General features: G+C 40.1%; 1 protein-coding gene across 1 annotated transcript in view; it reads left to right on the top strand.

Annotated features, from left to right (window-relative positions):
* The window catches only part of IQGAP1 (IQ motif containing GTPase activating protein 1), a 103,290-nt gene that overhangs the window by 25,904 nt on the left and 54,912 nt on the right, over positions 1-22,474 (top strand). Inside the window, exons 3-9 of the mRNA XM_086711628.1 lie at positions 4,641-4,797; positions 6,547-6,624; positions 11,137-11,213; positions 17,051-17,118; positions 18,239-18,352; positions 19,126-19,304; positions 20,032-20,116. Coding sequence (XP_086567754.1) covers positions 4,641-4,797; positions 6,547-6,624; positions 11,137-11,213; positions 17,051-17,118; positions 18,239-18,352; positions 19,126-19,304; positions 20,032-20,116 — 758 coding nt within the window. The remainder of the gene's footprint in view (positions 1-4,640; positions 4,798-6,546; positions 6,625-11,136; positions 11,214-17,050; positions 17,119-18,238; positions 18,353-19,125; positions 19,305-20,031; positions 20,117-22,474) is intronic.

Raw genomic sequence — 22,474 nt, 5'->3', positions numbered from 1 at the left:
CTTGTTATGTGTTGCAGATTTTTCCTCCAGTTTATCTTTTCTTTAAGAAAATACTTTATTGCCTTATAGACGTTTAACTGTCTTTTTTTTAATTAAAAAAAATTTTTTAATGTTTATTTTTGACAGAGAGACAGAGCGGGGGAGGGGCAGAGAGAGAGAGGGAGACACAGAATCTCAAGCAGGCTCCAGGCTCCGAGCTGTCAGCACAGAACCTGACGCAGGGCTTGAACTCACAAACCGTGAGATCATGACCTGAGCCGAAGTTGGACGCCTAACTGACCAAGCCACCCAGGCACCCTTGAATTCTTTATATGTTTTGGATATTGACCTTTAAAAAAATGTTTATTTATTTTGAGAGAGAAAGAGAGAACATGCAAGCAGCAGGGAGGGGCAGAGAGAGAGGAGAGAGAGACTCCCAAACAGGCTCCACGTCGCCACTGCAGAGCCTGATGCTGGGCTTGAACTCACAAAACCGTGAGATCATGACCTGAGCCAAAACCAAGAGTCGGTCACTTAACCAACTGAGCCACCCAGGCGCCCCCGGATATTAACCTTCTATCAGTTACTTTCTTCAGTTTCATAGGTTGTCTTTTCATTTTGTTGATGGTTTCCTTTGCCTCTGCAGAAGCTTTTAGTTTGGTGTAGTCCCACTTTTGTTTATTTTTGCTTTTGATGCCTTTGCTTTTGGTGTCAAATCCAAAAAAATCATTGCCAAGACTGATGTCAAGGAGCTTAGATCCAATAATTTCTTCTAGGAGTTTATGGTTTCAGGTCTTAGGTTTCAATCTTTGACCCATTTTGAGTTGATTTTTGTGTGCAGTGTAAGGGATCTATATGTAGATTTATTTAAAAAAATTTTTTAAAGCAAAGGGCACTGGGCTGGCTCAGTCAGTAGAACATGTGACTTGATCTCAGGGTTTTAAGTTTGAGCCCCACATTGGGTGTAGAGATTACTTAAAAATAAAATCTTAGGGGCGCCTGGGTGGCGCAGTCGGTTAAGCATCCGACTTCAGCCAGGTCACGATCTCGCGGTCCGTGAGTTCGAGCCCCGCGTCAGGCTCTGGGCTGATGGCTCGGAGCCTGGAGCCTGTTTCCGATTCTGTGTCTCACTCTCTCTCTGCCCCTCCCCCGTTCATGCTCTGTCTCTCTCTGTCCCAAAAATAAATAAATGTTGAAAAAAAAAATTAAAAAAAAAAAAAATCTTAAAAAAAAAATAAAATGTACTTATAAAGCCAAATTAAATGCTTATGTTTTATAAGAAAACTCTATCTGAGTTGAGAATCAGTGGTGGGTTTAGAGTTAAACTGAAATACTTAAAACCCTATTTAGTGGACAGGAGGTGGAGAGATACCAGCCTTTTTCCTGGGAGGGTTATCTGACACTTTGCCGTGTTTAGACTGTCCTATGGAGCTCAGCCCTGTTAGGCTCTTGGAGTGACGTGGTAAAAGCAGTCGTTTACTGAGGGAGGATTCTTAGCTAGGAATCAGGGTCTGGTTATTCTGCCTTTGCTGCTAGCTACCAGGTGACCTTGGGTAGGCCTTACTCTAACTTGTAAAATGAGGGGCTTGTGCAAATATGTATAGCCTTTGGGTAACCTTTTGGACAATAAAAAAATGTTTCTTTAATGTTTATTATTTTTTATTTTGGAGTTATACTTCTAAAGTCCTTTCCTTAGGAATAAAGTGTAAATACAGGAGAACTTGTGTACAAACATGTTCCTTGGAGGATTATTTAATAGTTGAAAATATTTGGAAGTGACTACGTGTTCAACATAGGTGACCAATTAAGCACTTGGTAGAATTTTTATGTAACTTAGTCTTCGGAAATTATATAATAACATGGAAAATATTCATAAAATATTAAGAAATGTCTAATAAGTTTTTCTAATAGATATGTATTATTATATTACCCTAGAAGTGCTTTAAGTTCCTGGCTCTCGTCTTGTGATTCTGTGGTTTAGTGGCAGAGGGGGAAATGTCTCAGATGGCTGTGGAGGGCAGACAGGAGAGTTTGTGGTATATTCTTGGGACCATGGTAGAATCTAGACTTCTGCTGACATTGAAAATGACAGAGTAACGTAGCACCCTGCTTCGGGCTCTTAACTTTTCAAAGCGGTTTGGGCCTGATTCAACTTACTTTATTCTCAGCCACGAACCACGTGGTACTCTGTCGCGAAGCAGAGTCCACCCCACGTGTGGTGACTTGGAGGGCAATGTTGGTTTGGGGCCGGTGGAGAGACGCACTGTGTTTTGCCCTCCTTTACCCCTTTTCACCAGCTCACCGTCGGCTCTTCCGGCCTGGCATCGTGTGATGCGCACCGTGTCCTTGACCGCACAGAACTTCTGAGCCTTCCTGTGACTCAGGACTGTCCCCCAGGGAGGGGCCAGGGTGAAGGCTTGGGGGGGACCTTGCGGTGGTCCTCCTTTCACTCTGATTTTGGTGTGGTCGTCTCAGAGGACAACCAGAACACGTTTGGAAACTGGCTGCGATTCGAGGCAAAAGCACACACTGTGCTCTTCCTCCGTAGTCTTGTATGTGTTTACTGTGTTTGGAGGAGAAAATTAAGTACTTTTTTCCTCGGGCCATTACATGGTGAAGGGCTGGTTTTGGCTTAGACTACCGTTGTTCTAGGTTTGTTTCTGTTAATGAGAACGCAAGTTAGACTGTCCCCTGAGAGTGGCGGCTGCCAGGAGGCGTTTGCCACGAGCTGTTTAGCAGTAAAATATCGGAGGGCCGATGCTATGAGATGTGCCCTTGGGCTACAGCTGCTTTCCACACCGGCGACCTGCATTCTTTTTCCACATTGCCCTTCTGGTCTTCGGGCTCTTGCGGAGGTGTAGTTTGGGTTTTGCAACGGTTACCAGTTAGTTAGTATCTAGTTTTAGTTACTGTGACAACTCTTCTGGAAAACTCATTTGTTCCCCCTGCCCCCGACCCCGTGACCTTTAAGTTCTACTACCTGAAAGAAAAGCTGGAGGTGAAAACTTATTATCATCGAGTAGGGGGAATAATCACAAAATTCCCCGGCCATGCCTATACCCAGCCAGTATTTATTTACTTAAGCACATATGACTATTTATAGAACCTGAGAAAAACAAGGAAATTGTTGCTTTTCCTTGTCATTTTGTAAAAATTCTGAGCGGTAATCTCAGTTTGGAAAGATAGAATTAATACAAGAAAGCTTATTCTGAATTATAAAAGGAACAGTTTATTTAAAAAGCAACAATTTACAGAAGTACGATAAATCTAAGTGTGGTATATCCTTGAAACAATTTTATTAATACAAAGAATTATATAAAAATACATAGATACATGTACATATTATGTGGCCTGTTTTTCTATTGGTACATTAGTGTTTTCATGTAAATTTTCACGGGTATGTGTGTGTGTCTATAAAATATGGGATAGTTAAATGTTTCTTCCAATTGTACTTGGCTTTTAATTTAAACTTCTGTATGTCAGTGAACATTATAAATGCTTCATTTTTATGTTGTCCTGCTTGGCAGTAAATGTAGTTTTTACTTCAGTTGGCTATGTCTTTCAATATTTTTTTTGTCTTTTCACAATTTAACACTAGTAAAATAGACCAGGCAACAGCCAGTGTCTGGGGAGTTTTTTACCAGTATGTGGGGATACCAGAATGTGGGGATAACATTGGCTGTGTAAAATTTGAGTAGAATAATTTTACACGCACACGCACGCACACACACACACACACATAAATAAAAGTAAGCTCTATGGCCATTGTGGGGCTTGAACCCAGGACCCAGGTGCCCCAAGTAGAATAATTTTAAATTAGGGGTTTTTAATCTGGAGTCTGAAATCTCTGAAATGACATATTAAATTTAAGTACATGGCAAGGTAGACTCCATTTTTTTCTGGGGAGGGATTTCCTTAGATATTCAAAGGATTCTGTGACTTAAAAATGGTTTAAAAAAACCATTGCCTTAAATGATTTTTAGTTACCTACATTTCTGTTAGCAGAAAATATATACAGATGTGCTTTATTTTATCTTGGGCCTGCCTGACATCTCTGGAGAGGTCTTCTAGGAGAAATGTAACTTTCTTTTCCTTTCCCCTTGACAGCCTCCTCCCCCCATCCTCTGAAAAACACGAATTAATTTTTACTGCTTCCATTGGCATTTCCTTCCCTATTTTAGCTGAGGTGATTGGCTATTCATGTAACCCCAAAACAACCTCAAAATCTGAACCTAGAAATTCACTGTGGATTCTGAAACTGGAAAAGAACATCAATAAATTTAAATTTCTGAACAGTTGACATCATGGCTTCAGTTATAAATGATTTTTCTTAGGAGTTCTGCAGGAATAACTTAGGGACTGAGGGTTAGAGCCCGAGGTTCCTGGGCAGTTGGGGTCTGAGGAGCCAGGTGTCTGCTGTGATGGGAGAGGGGAGCCGTGTGGAGAAGAAGGTGGCCGTGATGCTTGGGGTTTTTCGCAATTTCCTCGCCTCTGAGATCTGACCGGGTCAGGACAAAGATGTGGGTGCAATTGGATCTTAAAGGAGTATTGCTTATGTTGAACTTAAACTCCTCCAACAAGAAGGGAAATGAGGCTCAAAGTCTCTTAAGGAAGAGCTCAGACCTTCCCTCTCTTCTCATGTCCTCTCCCCTTTTGTGCAGGTGGATGGAAGCGTGCCTCGGGGAAGACCTGCCTCCCACCACAGAGCTGGAGGAGGGCCTTAGGAATGGGGTCTACCTTGCCAAACTAGGAAACTTCTTCTCTCCCAAAGTGGTGTCCCTGAAGAAAATCTACGATCGAGAGCAGACCAGATACAGGGTGAGTCCTTCTTCGCTCGGTGCTTTAATTTCCATAAACTTAGGAGAGAAGGTTAGTGGACTTTATCCTGTGTAAGAGTTATTGAGAAATATGTGTAGGTGTGTTTATTCTGACAAAATAAGGCATCTGGCAGAGTGGAGAAAAGGGTGCAAAGTCAGAGTAGTAAAAGATGGCTATCTGTATTTCTGATATAATTCTTATGATGGTGTGTACCTAGAAATCTTCATGGTCCTTGATGGATTTTTCATTTCTTAAAAAGTAGAGGAAGTAACTAGGGGGGGATTACTACTTTAATCTTCACCAAGCACTGAGATTTGTTGGCAAACTGAAAGCAATAGCAACTTTAGGAAAAAAGGTCCCCCTGGAGTTCAAGGTAAATTGGGAAAGCAATCCAATTTCAGGAAATTGAGGTACGTGAAAGGGTTTGATTCCTGTGGCCCAGGGCTCTGAAAAAGAAGACTGCTTGGTTAAGTTGGAGTGTTGACAAGGACCAAAATCTGTTGTGGGGGAGCTTTCCCATGAGCGCCTCTTTGGAAAAGGATGAGCATAAAAGGTGGAGGATTGAAAAACCAAGAGCAGATAGAAGCGGGGCAATGATAGGAATTGGGCCAGAACCTGGAATGAACCAAGGATGAAGACAGAATCAAAAGAGATTTTTACGTTTCATGTTTAAATTCAGAGGACGACAGGGGTGTAGGCAGACCAAAATTGACATCCCAAAGAGAAACTTTCCTTTTCTGAAGGCAACTCTGTTGAGTGGCGTACCGTGTGGGACAGAGCAAGAAGACACTTAAAGAAGAGTAGAGACTGTATAGCAATAAAAATAATAGTCCTGCCCCTCCTCCCGTCTGGAGAGTGAATCTTGCTGAAAAATAGCAGACATAGAGGTTTAGAGGGGGATATTTGTATGTGTGGTATCCAAACCCTGATTAATATGTTTAATATGTCAGTCTGTAAGTATTTTCTCTCTGCCAGCCACCACACTGAGTGCCTTATGTACATTTTTCCCTTGTGTGTTTACACCAAACACATACAGTGGGTGTTACAGATGGGGAAACTCAACAGGGTGGAGTGACTTGCCTAGTGTCAGCAGTAGACGGCCAAGCCGGGAGGCGAATCCAATATAATTGGACTCCAAAGATCATGTTCTGTAAGGCTCAACTCTACAGGAAGATTCCCTAGATGGTTCTATTTTTTTTTTTAAGATTTTATTTTTTTTAAATAAATCTGTACACCCCACGTGGGGGTCAAACTCACAACCCCGAGATCAAGAGTCATATGTATGCTCTACCAACTGAGTCAGCCTGGCTTGGCTCCAGGTAGTTCTTTTTTTTTTTTTTAATTTTTTTTTTCAACGTTTATTTATTTTTGGGACAGAGAGAGACAGAGCATGAACGGGGGAGGGGCAGAGAGAGAGGGAGACACAGAATCGGAAACAGGCTCCAGGCTCTGAGCCATCCGCCCAGAGCCCGACGCGGGGCTTGAACTCACAGACCGCGAGATCGTGACCTGGCTGAAGTCGGACGCTTAACCGACTGCACCACCCAGGCGCCCCTACTCCAGGTAGTTCTTAAGTGAGGGGAGCTGAGATTCGGGTTTTGGGGAGCAGAATCTTAACACAGTGCTTTAGACAGACCTTAAATGTAAGGGGACCTTGCAAAGTCTCATAAGGGGACCTTGCAAAGAGTCTTTATTTAGTATTTGCTTCAACATTGCCAACAGTGCCTAATTGTCTCTTGTTTGTTCTAGGCAACTGGCCTGCACTTTAGACACACTGATAATGTGATTCAGTGGTTGAATGCCATGGATGACATTGGATTGCCAAAGGTAATTTATGTGATATTCAAGTTCGGGCTTAGATAAGGTTGTTTTGGCATGTAGTTGTCATTCTACCTGTAAAATTATTCTCAATCGGATCTTTGGTGATTTTCTTTCTTTCTTTCTTTCTTTCTTTCTTTCTTTCTTTCTTTCTTTCTTTCTTTCTTTCTTTCTTCTCTCTCTCTCTCTCTCTCTCTCTCTCTCTCTCTCTCGTTTTTTTAAGTACTAAAGGATCTCTTTCTTCTGTTTGTTTTAGGAAATAGTTTTGTTTTTTTTTCTTTCGTTCTTTTTCTTTATTATTACTCATTTCTGCTTTACCTTACCCTAGAGAAATTCCCTATGATGTCATTTACTTTTACCATATCAAATTGTAGACTTAGATTAAAATTCATGTACCATGAAATCTACCTTAAAAAAATTTCTTTTAATGTTTATTTATTTTTGAGAGACAGAGCACAAGTCGGGGAGGGGCAGAGAGAGGGGGACACAGAATCTAAAGCAGGCTCTAGGCTCCAAGGTGTCAGCACAGAGCCTGACGCAAGGCTTGAATTCACGAACTGTGAGATCATGACCTGAGCCAAAGGCAGATGCTTAACCGACTGAGCCACCCAGGAGCCCCAAAATCTACCTATCTACCTTTTTAAAGTATATAATTCAGTGGTGTTTTTTTTTTCCACAAAGTTGTTAAATTAAAATTTGACTTTAGGAAATATTTTAGAAATGTTATTTTCCAGATGCAGAATAATCATATCTGCAAGAGAACATAATGGGTTATTATTTTATGTTTCAAATTGTAGAGGCAATATAATAACATGTACTTCTTATATCTTGTTTTGGTGATTTTTTTTTAAACATTTTTCTTGAGGTATAATTGCTAGACAGAAACTGCACATATTTAATGTGTATAGTGGATGAGTTTGGAGTAAGTGTACATCCTTGAGTGTTCTGCTCAGGAGTTTATTTAGCATTGCTGTTAGATTGCCGTCTCTAGGTCCCTCCCCCCCCCCCCCCCCCCCCCCCCCCCGTTCTGTGTTGAATCCATAAAGCCATGCTGTATTGTCAACTCTTAGGGGTGTGGACATCTTTTTTTTTTTTTTTTTTTTTTTCCTTTTTCTCTTCCGTATCTTTTGACCTAAGAATTCTACTTCTAGGAATTTATCCTTCTAGTAAATCAGACAAGCCCAAAGAGATGGATATGTAAGATTTTTTTTCAGCATTGCTTAGGATAGGAAAAATTGATAGCACCCACATATTCCTTCACTAGAGGTATTAATTGTATTGCAGCCAATCATACACTAATACAGCCATTAGAAAGCATGCTATCAATCTGTATTGGCAAAGGAAGTTGTCTGTGATGTGTTAAGTTGGGGGGAAAACAAAACAGGCTAAGGTAAGAGTTTGTGTTTTGGCTAAAGTGAGATTGCTATTTTTATGGAAAAGTTAATATTCTTGGGAAAAGTCTATAAGGAGATAGTTTTCATTTCTGTGAATGGGACAAAGGGGTGGTTTTTATTTTCTTTATAATTTCCTATAGAGTCTAAATTGTTGTAACCAGAGAAAGATGAAGAAAAAACGGGAGATGGGGAGTACCAGAGGGTGACTAGAACCACTCAGAAATGAACATTTGATATTTAGCGTTGTTTTGCACATCTGTGTCTTGAATTGAGCTCAATCCAGAGCCAAATCTTTGTAGAAGACTAGCTTTTGTCCTCTTTTTTTCAGAGCCAGATACTGAACTTCTGTTCCTCACACCGGTGGGTTTGAGAATTAGGCCCCACAAATGTCAGGAAAGGCAGTATGTCAAGTTCTTACACCTACTTTGCCTTTCTGTGCACTTGTATCTTCTTGTGTCTGTTTTTTATGTGGTATGCCCCATTGGCAATGATGATTTAACCTTTATAAACACTATTAAAAGCTTTGTTAATATGTGCTATTTTGAGTAGTATTGTTACTACAAAATGCTTTTTTTAATGATTTAATTTTACTACTTTTTTTTGTTTACTAATGGTAGTATGTTATCCTGGACCACAGTTGCACCAAACATAGAATTCCCCAAAGGCTTTCAAGGACAACAGGGTTAACCATGGCTATCAGCCTTGAAATGTCCACCCTACATGATTTAGGTCCAGGAGACTTGAGTAATGTATGATATATAGTTGACAATACATACATATAGTGATTTGGGGGATGTTCTTTCCTAATCACTTCATATGGTATAAGTAGGCTAAATATAGAAACTTAAGGTGATAAAGCTTTTGGTTCTTATCCCTTTTGTCTCTTTATTATAATTGGTCCTCTTGGCTACCTCCTCCAGGAAGTATTTTGTGGTTTTGACTTTGATTTTTAAATTGTTTTAAATCTGTTCAACTAGTGCTGTCTTCCTTATATGTTCTATCCTAATGGTGGGCGTCCCTTGAGATGCAATCCTTATTTTAGCTACATTCTCTCATTCTCATGGTTTCAGTTATTTTGAGGACTTTGCTATAAGATAAACACACTGTCTTCAAATGGCTGCTGGACAGTTCTCCTTGGATAGCTTTTTACTAGCTAGAATTCCTCCTATCTAAAAGTAAACCTTGCTTTTTCCCCAAGTGAACCTCCCTCCTCTATACTAAATGGTAGCCTGTCTTCATTTCCCCAGTCATCCTGTCTCAAAATCTTAAGGTTACCTTGGACTCCTAAATGCAGTCATTCCCCAAACCTTCCTCATGTATTTGAAATGTTTCTTTTATCTGTTCAAACTGCTTATCAGCCTGCCTCCTTAGCTTCAGTTTCTCCACTATTCAATATATCCTGTATCCTGTCTCCAGTCAGATCTTACAGAGACTCTGTTTTTATCCTTGGCTCCAGAGCTAGGACTTCTCTGTGGCCCGCATATCAAGTTCAAACTCGTCTGACGTTCAAGGTCTTCTTAATCTGATATATCCTACCCTACCCAACTGTATTGTTCTGTTACTTTCTAAAATATAGTCTGTACTTTTTTTGGGAAGGGTGTCTCACCGTGACCATAATGGTCACCTTTCAGGAGAAGACATCTCAGTCTTGGGAGGTGAGCATGTAGAACTTGAAAAATTATCAAAAAAGAGGATTCTGCTACATCCCATGTCTCAAGGGAGGGTGGTTCTTTCTAGTTAAGAGCCATAGGTATTGTGAGAAAAGCATGAAAACAAACACCATGTGTTAAGGACTCTAATAGATACAAGGTGCTGCAGTACTCTTCCTATTGCCTTAGTTAAGCCCTTTTACTCTTATCCAGATTCTTCTCATAATTCAGCCCCATAATTCAGTCTTTCACTTCTTGAAACCACTATTACTCCTTCTCCCCCTAAGTTATAGAACGAATTATATGGTGCCACATCACCATGAAGATAGGTCTTGAAATTGAAGATTACTCCCAATCTAAACTTGCTATGTTCCTATTCAACCTCATTCATTAATTCATTAAATATAGAGCCACTCCCATGACCTTGGCTCTGGGCTTGGCATTGAACAACATAGACCTGACCCTTGCCTTTCATGTAGCTTGTAGTCTGTTGGAGGAGTCAAACAGATAATAACACAAGTAACTGATTATTTGTGGTAAGTGCTACCAAGGAGAACCACCTATCTTCCACATTCCCATACATATCCTCTGTTCCAGATACTTCGTCTGTGTATCTTTTCACTTCTCCCAAGCATATAACACATTTTTTTTTTTTTAATTTTTTTTTTTCAACGTTTATTTATTTTTGGGACAGAGAGAGACAGAGCATGAACAGGGGAGGGGCAGAGAGAGAAGGAGACACAGAATTGGAAACAGGCTCCAGGCTCTGAGCCATCAGCCCAGAGCCCGACGCGGGGCTCGAACTCACGGACCGCGAGATCGTGACCTGGCTGAAGTCGGACGCTTAACCGACTGCGCCACCCAGGCGCCCCACCAAGCATATAACACATTTTTAAAAAGATTTTATTTTTAAGTAATTTCTATGCCCAACATGGTGCTTGAACTCACAACCCCGAGATCAATCAGTCGCACGTTCCGCCAACTGAGCCAGCCAGGTGCCCCACATACAACGCATTTTAATTTTTTGTAGTATTTTTCAATGTCTAAATGTAGTAGTTTGCATAATTGAAAGCACCTAAGGAAATGTTCATTGGTTAGCTACTACTCAGTCTAGGCATGGTATATAGTAACTGGGAAGATTGTAGTCCTTCAGAGCTTCCTACATTTGCCAGTGATTTCAACTGGATGAGAGCTTGGTGTCATCTGCTTGTAGCTGAGTCGGCAGTAAACAAATCACTTTCACATACCTGGTGAAATTCATTGGGTTGACCAGATGAGGCTTTTCCAACTAGTGCTTTTTCTGTTTTATAGGATTTTGTTCCTTATATGACTTGTGATGAATTAATTTTCTGTTCTCCCTAACGAAATTACTTGCTGAATGGCAATAATGTTTGCTAACTGTTTTATTTGTATTGTTGATGATTGGTGAATGATCCAGTAGATGGATACCTTACTCTGCTTCTTTTATTTCTCCTTAGATTTTTTACCCAGAAACTACAGATATCTACGATCGAAAAAATATGCCAAGATGTATCTACTGTATTCATGCACTCAGGTAATCAGATTTTCTTGGTAAAATGAACAGTGTATGTAGATACAGAGAACGGATTGCTGAATTGCCGGAGGTGGGGATTAGGGGGTAGGCGAAATGGATGAAGGGGGTCAAAAATTACAAACTTCCAGTTATAAAATAAGTAAGTCCCGAGGATGTGATGTACCACACAGAGATTATAGTTAATAATAGTGTATTGTATATCTGAAAGTTGCTAAGAGAGTAGATCTTAAAAGTTCTCAGTACAAGGAAAAAACGTCAGTAACTGTGGTGGTGGCTATTAGTGGAACTTATTGTGGTGAACATTTCACGGTATATGCATCTATTGAAGCATTGTGTTGTATAACCTGAAACTAGTGTTATATGTCAGTTCTCTCTCAGTAAAAGAAAGCAGTTTAGGAACAACATCTGAATAGAAGATACAGCTTTTTGTCCATGGTGTGATGAAAAAGTTTTGCATCAGCTTCAGAATTTTCAAATAGCATAGGATACAGTTGTCTTAACAAAATGGTGAGAAACAGCTGTGTTTTTCTAGGAAGTACAGAGAAGGGATTTATTCCCATAATAGCAGATTATTTGGCTCTGAAAACATAGGATAGTGTTTCATTATTCATCTACTGTTTCTGTGAGCTGTGCATTTTAGTTGAGATGTAGTTCCTTTCCTTCTCATTAAAATTTCTTTAAAAAATTTCTTGAAAATTGCAAAAAGTATATACATTTCAAAACTTTCATTGTTTACTATTTCGTTGCAGGCCAATAGCTGAATTAAAAAATGCCCTGTGTTAATACTTTAGTAGTATAACTAAATTTTGTCAACATTTTCAAATAATGCCAGCAAATATCAAATGGCTGATTTTTAATTTAGTTTTCTAGGTCCTCACCAAGCCATTTATTCAGTAATTTTTATGTCAAACAAATATGATAAATAGGAACTGAAACTAAGTATATTTTTTTCATAATTTCATAATAAATTTGGAAGATGATTTCATTTCAGGTCCTTGGCTCTTGGAATCAACAGAGTACTGTATTGGAAGGAAGAGGTGGTTTGCGTGGAGAGAGGGGTGCGGTCGGGTGGGAATTGGAGGCAGTAGTGTGGTGAGTCAGAGTGCTACAAATTTACGTGATGGCTATAGGGCTAAAGTAGAAGGTGGAAGAAGTAAGTGGGCCATGAGTATGGGGTTTCTTTGCTTGGGCTGCCCATTTTATTTTATTTTATTTTATTTTATTTTATTTTATTTTATTTTATTTTATTTTATTATTTTTAAAATACAGTTTATGTATTTTGAGAAGAGAGAGCAAGTGAGCAGGGAAGGGGCAGAGAGAAACAGAGAGAGAGAATCCCAAGTAGGCTTTGCACTGCCAGTGCAGAGCCCGACATGGGGCTTGAACTCACGAACCACGAGATCGTGACCTGAAATGAAATCAAGAGTCGTGTGCTTAACTGACTGAGCCACCCAGGCGCTCCAGTGGGCTGCCCATTTTATAAAGCATCCTGTATGTGTGCTTAATAAATACTAATGATGTATATAAATACATGTATAATATTGACCCATGGGAAGCCTATTGCCTCCAGTTTGATTGAACATGGGCCAGACCCTTGGTATCTCTGGAATAGTCTGAAAACTACAAAAGAAAGACTATAGCTGAGGACTGGTCGACGTGCCACACGCTCTTGTGCCTTAGGTTATTCTGTTTCCGTTGCCTGACTGCCCTTTACTCCCTGGTATAACCCATGCTCCTCTCCAGCTGCCACTGTGGAATGCCACTGTTCGTTGATACCTTCTTTTCCTTTTTCTCCCTCAGATGGAATTAGCTCCTTCCCATCTTTGTGCTCTTCTAGCATCTGCACATACCTCCTCCTTCAAGTATAGGGCTTTTACACTGTACTCTGGTTATTTGTTCTTGTAGCTGACTTTCAGAGGACTCCTTGGGGACAAGGACTATTTCTGTTATTCTTTATCTTTGTGTCTCTAGTACTTAGATGCCTAGCATATAGTAGGTGGCCAATAAATGCTTGTGGTCACAATCCTACATTATAAAAAATCTTCCTTCCCCCTGTTCTGGCTCAAGGGGATATTTTATACCCAAAAATGAAAAAAGGAAATGGTTCTTTCTTTTTATCAGATGACTCTTCATGTTTATCTCAGTGTATCCAGTCACATTTTAATTGAATTCCCACCTTCTTGGTGATGTTTTGGACTTCCAGTGACTCCAGCTCATTCCTTTGTCTAAACTCCTGTGTTTCTTGGTTTCTAAGTTATGTATTGTTTCTTTCATGTGTTTACTGTCTTTCTCTCTCTTAGGTATTAGCATCTTAGAGACAGAGGTCATGCTTTACATTTCTTCCCCACCCCCCACATAGCATAATATTGGACAAACAAGAACAACATGAGAATTTTTTAAAAATGTTTAGGAATGGGTGGGATCTAGGGGAATGTTCAGATTGCAGTGATTTCAAATGTACGGGTCTGAGCCAAAATCAGATTAACTCTGAGTATTGTGACTGGCTGTGAGTTACGTGAGGTCTGTGTTGATAACCTTGTGAAGGTTGTACCTACAATGGGTATCTGAACTTGGCAGGCAAGAGGCTGAGCTGGCGGAACTCTCTGCGAGTTCTGCAGCCATGGCCTTCTGCAGCGTAACCTGGGTCCTCAGCCCTCAAATTCTCTGAACTAGAGATGAAGAAGTAACTCTGCCTTTCTCATGATGGAGTCAGAATCGGGAAGGAAGGAAGTCTGCTCTTGTTTTTCATTTCTCTTCAGTTTGCAGCCCATGCTTGGGAAGTATACACAGAGCAATGTGTTCTGGTTGGTGATTTACGATATCTTTCCTCCCTAGAGTGTTTTTCCTGAAGTGCCGTCAGCCCTTGCTATATAGGCACTTAACACCTGCCGGGAGCCTCTTCTTTACCATATAGGACAACAGTATCGAGGCAGATTCCTTGCCTCACTGTGAGGGTGAGGCACCATCTCCCTTTTGTATCAGTAGCAACAAAGAAGCATTATCTCCTTGTTTCTTGACTAGCGTTATTCCGGAGATAGTCCCTGTATTTAGTCCTGCTAAATTACTTTTCTGGATTACATTCCACCCTCAGATAAGACCCTAATTCATTATTACTTTGCATAGGTTTGTATACGTCATTTCCATTTCCTCTGGTGTTTTATCTTTCTAAGAACTGATTTGGAGGTTAAATGGGCCCATAGTCCTATATCCTAAATTCAAAAGAGATGTAAAAGCTGAAAGTTACATTTAAGTTTGGTTCAAACAGATTTGTTGGTGAAATCTGATCAGAATTAATTGAGGTTATTTAGAATATGTATCTACTTACTGTGATTATGTGTATGTTTCTCTTCAGAATAGTAGTGTTTTTGTTTAGGGGTGCTGCCTCAAGGCTTGCTGGGGATGTCTTCTAATACTGTATATACTTACATAAGCAAACATTACATGATACTATATATACTATAAAACATTTCTAGTATCAGAGAAATTCTAATCAGAGATCAGGGATCGTGCTGCACTAGATTCTGTTTCCTGTCAACTGCTGTGTTTGTATTTCAGATCTCTGCGATCAGCCTAGTGACTTCCTCCAGGTTACTCTGCAGTCAGCAAAGATAATAGGAATCCCAGTAGGCTAACATAACCTCCTTCCCCCTATTGCTGTACAGTAGAGCTTAAATAGGAAAAAAGAAAAGAAAAATAAACCTGAGCTCAGTACAAACTAAACATTGTAGGTGCCTACCAGTTATTTGTAAAAGTAGGCATGGGAGAATAGGAGCAAAGATTGGAAAAGGGGTGTTTACTGGTAGGACTTTAAAGGTTCAGCTTTTAGGTTGAATATTCTCTGTTCTGTGCAAGAGGACCTGAGTGGTCCTTGTGATTATATTCATAGCTCTACCTTCTCCTTAAAATATTCCTAATCATTGAAATGAGATAAAAGAAAGATGATGCCTATGTCTTAGCTTCTCCTCTACTTTATTTGTAGCAGCTAGCGACATCGTAACTTTAATTTACTGTTGGAAGACCCTAAAAACGAATTCGCTCCTTGAGGCTGTTAAAATGACACTCCTGCAATTTCTTTTTTTTAAATTTAATTTATTTTTGAGAGAGAGAGCACGCGCGTGAGTGAGCAGGGGAGGGGCAAAGAGAGGGAGACACAGAATCCGAAGCAGGCTCCAGGCTCTGAGCTGTCAGCACAGGGCCCGATGTGGGGCTCAAACTCACGAACTACGAGACAGTGACCTGAGCCGAGGTCGGATTCTTAACCGACTGAGCCACCCAGGCGCCCCAGACGTTTGCAATTTCTTAAAGTATGGCAGCCTCTTTCCTCTTTCAAAGTAGAAATAAAAGAGGAAGAAATTCCTCAAGAAACGTATTCTTACTAATTTGGAATGCAGGTGGGACATATGTGGGAGAAACAATACATATAATGGGGACATATTACAGGTGTAGAATGTTATTGGCTAATTTGCTTTGGAAAATTTGTTAAATAGAGTTAAGATCTCCTGAGAGAGGAACTTTGTATAGTTCTATTTTGAGCATTTTACTCTGAAAAAAGGACTTAATCATATACGTATGGTTCATACTTGTATTTATCTTAGAAAATAATTAGCTACTCTGAATGCATAAATTTGAATGTGTTTTCAGAATGCTTGACTTTTTTTTTTTTTTAGATTATACATGTGAGTTTATTATATATAATTTAAATTCTGGTCAGTTCTGTGAATGCAATGTGTATGATCCATATTTGTGTTCAGATAATACTGAGCTTTATAGATTTTTTGCAAAAACTGGAGATTGTTCTATTGTGTTTATGATTTGTTTCTCAGGGTGTTATATTTATTCCCTTATTGCTAGGCTGTCAGTGTCTTGCCCATGTCCATCCCTGTCAAGCACCCTTCTGATTTACTGATTCTGATCTGCTGGGTCCTTAGAATCCACTTAGGCTAACTCAGGCTTATAGACATTTACTTATCCAGCTATCCATCTATGAAATATAAATATTTATTAAGAGGTTCTGGGTAGACATTGGTGAACAACTTACTGTTCCTGCCTTCATGAAATTTGAAGTCTACTAGATTTTTTAAATTTAAACAGTAAATCTATATAATATTTACTGTAAGACTCATAAATTACCTGAATGAAACTTTTCCATCAGTGATATAAATTCAGTTAATTTAATTTATTAAAAAAATTTTTTTTGATGTTTGTTTTTGAGAGAGAGAGAGACAGTGTGAGCAGGAGAGGGGTAGAGAGAGAGGGAGACACAGAATCTGAAGCAGGCTCCAAGCTCTGGACTGTCAGCACAGAGCCCAATACGGGGCTCGAACCCATGAACCGTGAGATCATGACCTGAGCTGAAGTCGGACGGTTAATCGACTGAGCCACCCAGGCGCCCCTGAATTCAGTTTAACTAAGACTTTCTATTTGAATCATTTTCATGGGACTTTTCTCAAATATTTTATTTTACTTAAAGCTTATTGATCACAGGAAGGTAAACAAAAGTGAAGATTCTCCACTTAGATTAATTACATCCACATGTATGTCAACATCTAATTATACACTAGATTTGTACCAGGACTGGGACTTGAACCTGTGTTCTGACTCCCAGTCTGGTGCTTTTTGCATTGCATTATGTGACTTTCTAGGACAGTGTTATGTAAAACTGAAAAAAGGTTCTGAGGTAAAGCATGGTAACTGCAAAGGGGACTATGGTAGCACGCAAGGAGTCTGTGTTCAGAATGTTTCTGTTCTTTATGTTTGCTACCTTTCCCCTTCAGTCTAAGAGCAGCAGCTAGATGCAGTGGGAGGCCTAACTCTTTTCTGCATATCGTGTCTTCTAGTTTGTACCTGTTCAAACTAGGCCTGGCTCCTCAGATTCAAGACCTATATGGAAAGGTTGACTTCACAGGTAAGGAGTTGCAAACTTGGCAGGAAATGCTTGATTTATGTAGAAATAGCCTGGAGAGTCAACAGTACCAATCTTAAAGACATAGGGCTTTAAAAACACTCTGGCAACAGAGATCAAAGAAGGATAAGTAACTTATTTCTCCTGGTGTGCTGAGAAGAATGCTAAAGTTGGAATTTTAAACTCTGTTCTCTCGTTTCTGACGTGAGTATGATTAGTGAGTGTCCATTTTCCTATATGTAAAGTGGGAATAGTATTAATACATAACACAGAAAATACATAATACCGTATTAGCATCTAACATGAAATATCCATGCATGGTGAAAACACTTAGTCTTTTCCTTTGCTTCTCGCAAGTCCCTACTGTGGGCAAAGCAAGGGGTATGCTATGGGGACTGAGATAATGCAGAGGTGACAATTAAGTAATTTAAAAATTTACCTTATTTACCTTATTCTTTGTGTATTTGCTCTAGTAGATGCTTGCTTGAAGAGATGGGGGCCTGGGGAGAAAAAGAACATTGGTCATATTGGTTAGGGGCAATATAGATTCAAATCTTTTGAACTGGTCATTATTTTGTAGGCTTGGGAATTTTAAATTGAATAAAACTTTTATCTATGATATTTTTCCTTCTAGGGAAGTTGTTCACCAGACCTAGGGCAAAGGGCCAAACCTCACATGTTGTTTCCTTTATCATTTGGCTTCCTGCCTTGGAAGGAAAATTGTTTAATAGCAGTAGTGACTTGGTGTGTGAAGACCGAGAAGGCTGGCTGGCCTGTGGGTCACTTGTTGTTGAGCTCCTTTTAAAGCTGCTCCATTCATAAGTTCGTTGTAGAAATGCCACAAGTAGCAGTTTTGAGAAACTATTTTCTGTAGGGCTGTTCTCACGTTCTAGTTATTTTTGATGTTCTTGATAATAATAATAACGGTTAGTATCTACTCAATGTACGTTATGTGCCGGATGCTCTGTTAAGTGCTTTCCATAATTATCTCATTAAGTCATCGTATCAACCCTACGAGGTAGCTACCACTTTATCCCATTTTGTAGTTGGGGCTGCGGCTTCCTTCTCTGAGTTATGGAAAGGTGCTTAACTTGCTCACCTGGGTCTTTATCCCTTCCTGCAGAAGAGGAAATCAACAACATGAAGATTGAACTGGAGAAGTACGGGATCCAGATGCCCGCCTTCAGCAAGATTGGGGGCATCCTGGCTAACGAACTCTCAGTGGATGAAGCTGCATGTAAGAGAGAAATTTTGTGGGTTCAAATGGGATTGTTGCTACCACTTTCAGTAATGAATACTATAGTGATGGTCTTGGAATTAGGAATTTTGCTAGCAAGTCAGTAGATGTAGCTTTTTTTTTTTTTTTAAGTTTGAGAGAGAGAGAGAGAGAGAGAGAGAGCGCGCGCGCGCACGAGTGGGGGAGGGGCAGCAAGCCAGAAAGGAAGAGAGAATCCCACTGTCTGTGGGTCTTAAACCCATGAACCATGAGATCATGACCTGAGCCGATGTCGGATGCTTAATCGACTGGGCCACTCAGGCATCCCAGTAGATGTAGTTTTAACACTGCTGCCATCTTCTGTGCTGTTATTTGGGAATAAGTGCTTGGTTCTGATGAAAATGAAAGCATTTAGAAATTGAGTTCTACATTTCAGCCCCTTTGAGTGTCTTATTTTTTTTAATGGTATTTACATGATGATTAAGGGTGAACATTTCCATAACGTACACTCCTTGCAAGGCTCTTTTATGAATATTTCCCTGTGGGATTCCAAACTCAGCCTCCCAGACATGGATCACAGGCAGAGCTGTGACTTTGTGCATCCGAAGGAAGAGACGAGGCTTACGGGATTCGGGGCGCCATTCCTTCAGCCCCAGTCATTGTTTCTCTATCATGACAAGCCTTTCTCTGCAATAGGGGGTTGTAATGTTGTTTTGTATGTGTCGTGTACGTCCCTTGCTGTATATAACTTCTGTGTTCTAGGTTTTGAATTTTTTTTTTTTTTTTTTTTTTAGTGCATGCTGCTGTTATTGCTATTAATGAAGCTATTGACCATAGAATTCCAGCTGACACATTTGCAGCTCTGAGAAACCCCAACGCCATGCTTGTAAATCTTGAAGATCCCTTGGCTTCCACTTACCAGGATGTGCTTTATCAGGCCAAACAGGAGAAAATGACAAATGCTAAAAACAGGGTAAAAATGGAACGTCTGTTCTTTGTAGTTGATCGATATTCTTTCATTGTTCACTATAACTCCATTTTTAAAATCAGTTTTCTTAAAGTATGATTTACATACAATAAGATTCGCTCATTTTACATGTATGGTTTGACGAGTTTTGACAAATGTATAGTTACAAAACCATCATCCCCAAAGTCCCCAGGTCCCTCTTCATAGTCCGCCTCCACTACTCCTTACCCCTTGCCCTTGACCCCAAGCAGCCTCCAATCTGAACAGATCACTGTATTTGCCTTTTTTAGAATTACATATAAATGATAATAGATTCACACAGTATGCAGTCTTTTGGTATCAGTTTCCATTTTGACTTTTAATCTTGAATTTTGTACAAACTGACGAGAAGTTCTGACATCTGGTCTTAGGGTGTGCTGTTCTGCTCGGGTCTGAGGCAAGGATGCAGGCTCACAAGTGGGCAGGACGGGCTTCACCCGTGCTTCCTGCTCAGGCTCGTGTTCTCCAACTCTGGGAGAACCTTCGGGCTTGTCATTAACAAGCAGATCTGCTTTTTACGTTTTTAGTTGATATTTGTGTAGCGTCCCACAACTTAATGAAGTTGTGCTTCATTAAGGATTGCAAGCCACACCCTTACTCTTTGTTGTCTTTTGGTGGGGAAGAAGTGCAAGTATGTTGCTGTGGGTCTTCTTAGAGACCTGAACTGATCTGTGACTTTTTTACTCATCTTCAGACAGAAAACTCTGAGAGAGAAAGGGATGTTTATGAGGAGCTGCTCACTCAAGCTGAAATTCAAGGCAATATCAACAAAGTCAATAGTAAGTATGTCCCTGACTCAGGTACCTGGAGAGACGTTACAGAACAATAGGAGTGTTGATCTGTTCTTGTACCGATGACATGGTTTGAGTTTATTTATCAGTGGATTTGTTTAGGAACTATTGCTTATTACTGTTTTTTTGTGTTTGTATGTCTTCTGTTTTAGCTACTGTTGTCCTCAGGTGGGCCCTCGCTATTCTGTTTGCTCATCTGTCTGCTGTAGCTTCTGGACTTGCCTTGTTGGCTAATTTCACTCTCTCACCCTGTGTTAATACACTTTTTAAAAAATCGAAATAGTGACTTTTCCTATTTTTAAAGTAATATTTTTATTTTTTTTTCAGAGAGTAATACAGGCTATCCAGAAGTAAACAAAAAATACACAGAAAATTAACCCCTCATCCCCTAGAAATAACCACTTTTGGCATTTTTTATGAATATCCTTTTCAAAACATTGTTAAACAAAAATGAGATTAAAAAATGGTTTTTGTATATATGCGTTACATTCTTTTGAGAAACTAATTTCTTGAAAGTGTCACTTTCACTTTATCACTCTTCTGCTAAAGAACCTGCATTATTATTTGCTGGACAAAATGTAGACCCCCTACTCTAGTGGAGTTCTGTATTTTGTATTTTATGCATACTACTCTGTACAAACTCATCTGCTAATTGTCTCCCATATTCACTCCGTGCATTTCATGACTCATGAAGGAGTCCTGTTCTGGAATGGCTCAGACCTGGGACTTGGTCTCTTGGCCTCTTATTTAAATTTTTTTAACGTTTATTTATTTTTGAGAGACAGAGCACGAGCAGGGGAGGGGCAGAGAGAGACGGACAGACACACACACACACACAATCTGAAGCAGACTCCAGGAGAGAGAGAAAGAGAGAGAGAGAGAGAGACATGCGCGCGCGCACGCGCGCACGCACACACGCGCGCACACACACACACACACACACACACACAAAATCTGAAGCAGACTCCAGGCTCTGAGCTGTCAGCACAGAGCCTGATGAGGGGCTCGAACTCAAAAACTGAGATCGTGATCTGAGCCAAAGTTGGACACTTAACCGACTGAGCCACCCAGGTGCCCCTCCTGGCCTCATTAATAGCACCTGTGGCATAAGTCGTTATGCAGATGATGAGATAATGCGTGTTAAATTACATGGCATTTAGTAAGTCCTCAGTAAACATTAACATTATTATAGCTTTTGCTAATGGGGTAGTCTCCTCACTATAATGGCCTCATACCTTATCTCTTAATCTGATTCAAATTATACCCATCATTCAGGGTCCAGCTCGATTCTCACCTGCACCCATTCCATCTCTCCCACAGCATTTATAGACCACACGATTTTATACTCAATTACATATTGTCTTATATTGCTTGCCTTTGTTTCTGACATCTCCGTAAATTCCTTAAAGTACAGATTACTTATGAGTTATGCTTCTTTTGAGATCCCTGTAATTCCTAGCATAATGGTTACATTTGATTTCAACCAGACTTGACCTTGTTTTGCTAAAGATAATAATAGTAATAGTAATTCATGTCCTCTTTGTTCATTGGGAGGCCCTAATTTCTCTCTTGAACCAATACTCTGAATAACTAGAGAGACTTTATTTATTTATTTATTTATTTATTTATTTATTAATAATTTGAGAGAGAGAGCACGAGCTGGGGAGGGGAAGAGAGAGAGACAGAGAGAGAGAATCCCAAGCAGGCTCCGTGCTGTCAATGCAGAGCCCTATGCAGGGCTTGAACTCACGGACTGTGAGATTGTGACCTGAGCCATAATCAGGAGTTGGTTGCTTAACTGACTGAGCCACCCAGGCGCTTCTAGAGAGCCTTTAGAAGTTTTTAGCAATTCTGGGGCGCCTGGGTGGCGCAGTCGGTTAAGCGTCCGACTTCAGCCAGGTCACGATCTCGCGGTCCGTGAGTTCGAGCCCCGCGTCGGGCTCTGGGCTGATGGCTCAGAGCCTGGAGCCTGTTTCCGATTCTGTGTCTCCCTCTCTCTCTGCCCCTCCCCCGTTCATGTTCTGTCTCTCTCTGTCCCAAAAATAAATAAAAAACGTTGGAAAAAAAAATTTAAAAAAAAAAAAAAAGAAGTTGTTAGCAATTCCATATGATCAGAAACTCTTAAATCCTGACCAGGAGTATTTGTATTCTGTTGCATTCTAGTTCATTTGAGATAATGGTTTTCTGAACAGAGTAAATAGTTCCATGCACGTATGAGTGATGTGTTGTCCTGTATCTATATGAATATTTAGGCCAGCAAATTAAACTAGAGAGTCCTTTTATACTTAGTTGTGTGAGAAGAAAGCGCAGCATGTTTCCTGCTGCACACGGTGCATATAACAGTCT

This window comes from Puma concolor, chromosome B3, assembly GCF_028749965.1.
Source record: "Puma concolor isolate L17-30 chromosome B3, mPumCon1.1.hap2, whole genome shotgun sequence".
NCBI classification, from domain to species: Eukaryota; Metazoa; Chordata; class Mammalia; order Carnivora; family Felidae; genus Puma; species Puma concolor.
The sequence above is the reverse complement of the archived record's forward strand: the minus strand, read 5'-3'. Positions and strand labels throughout refer to the sequence as shown.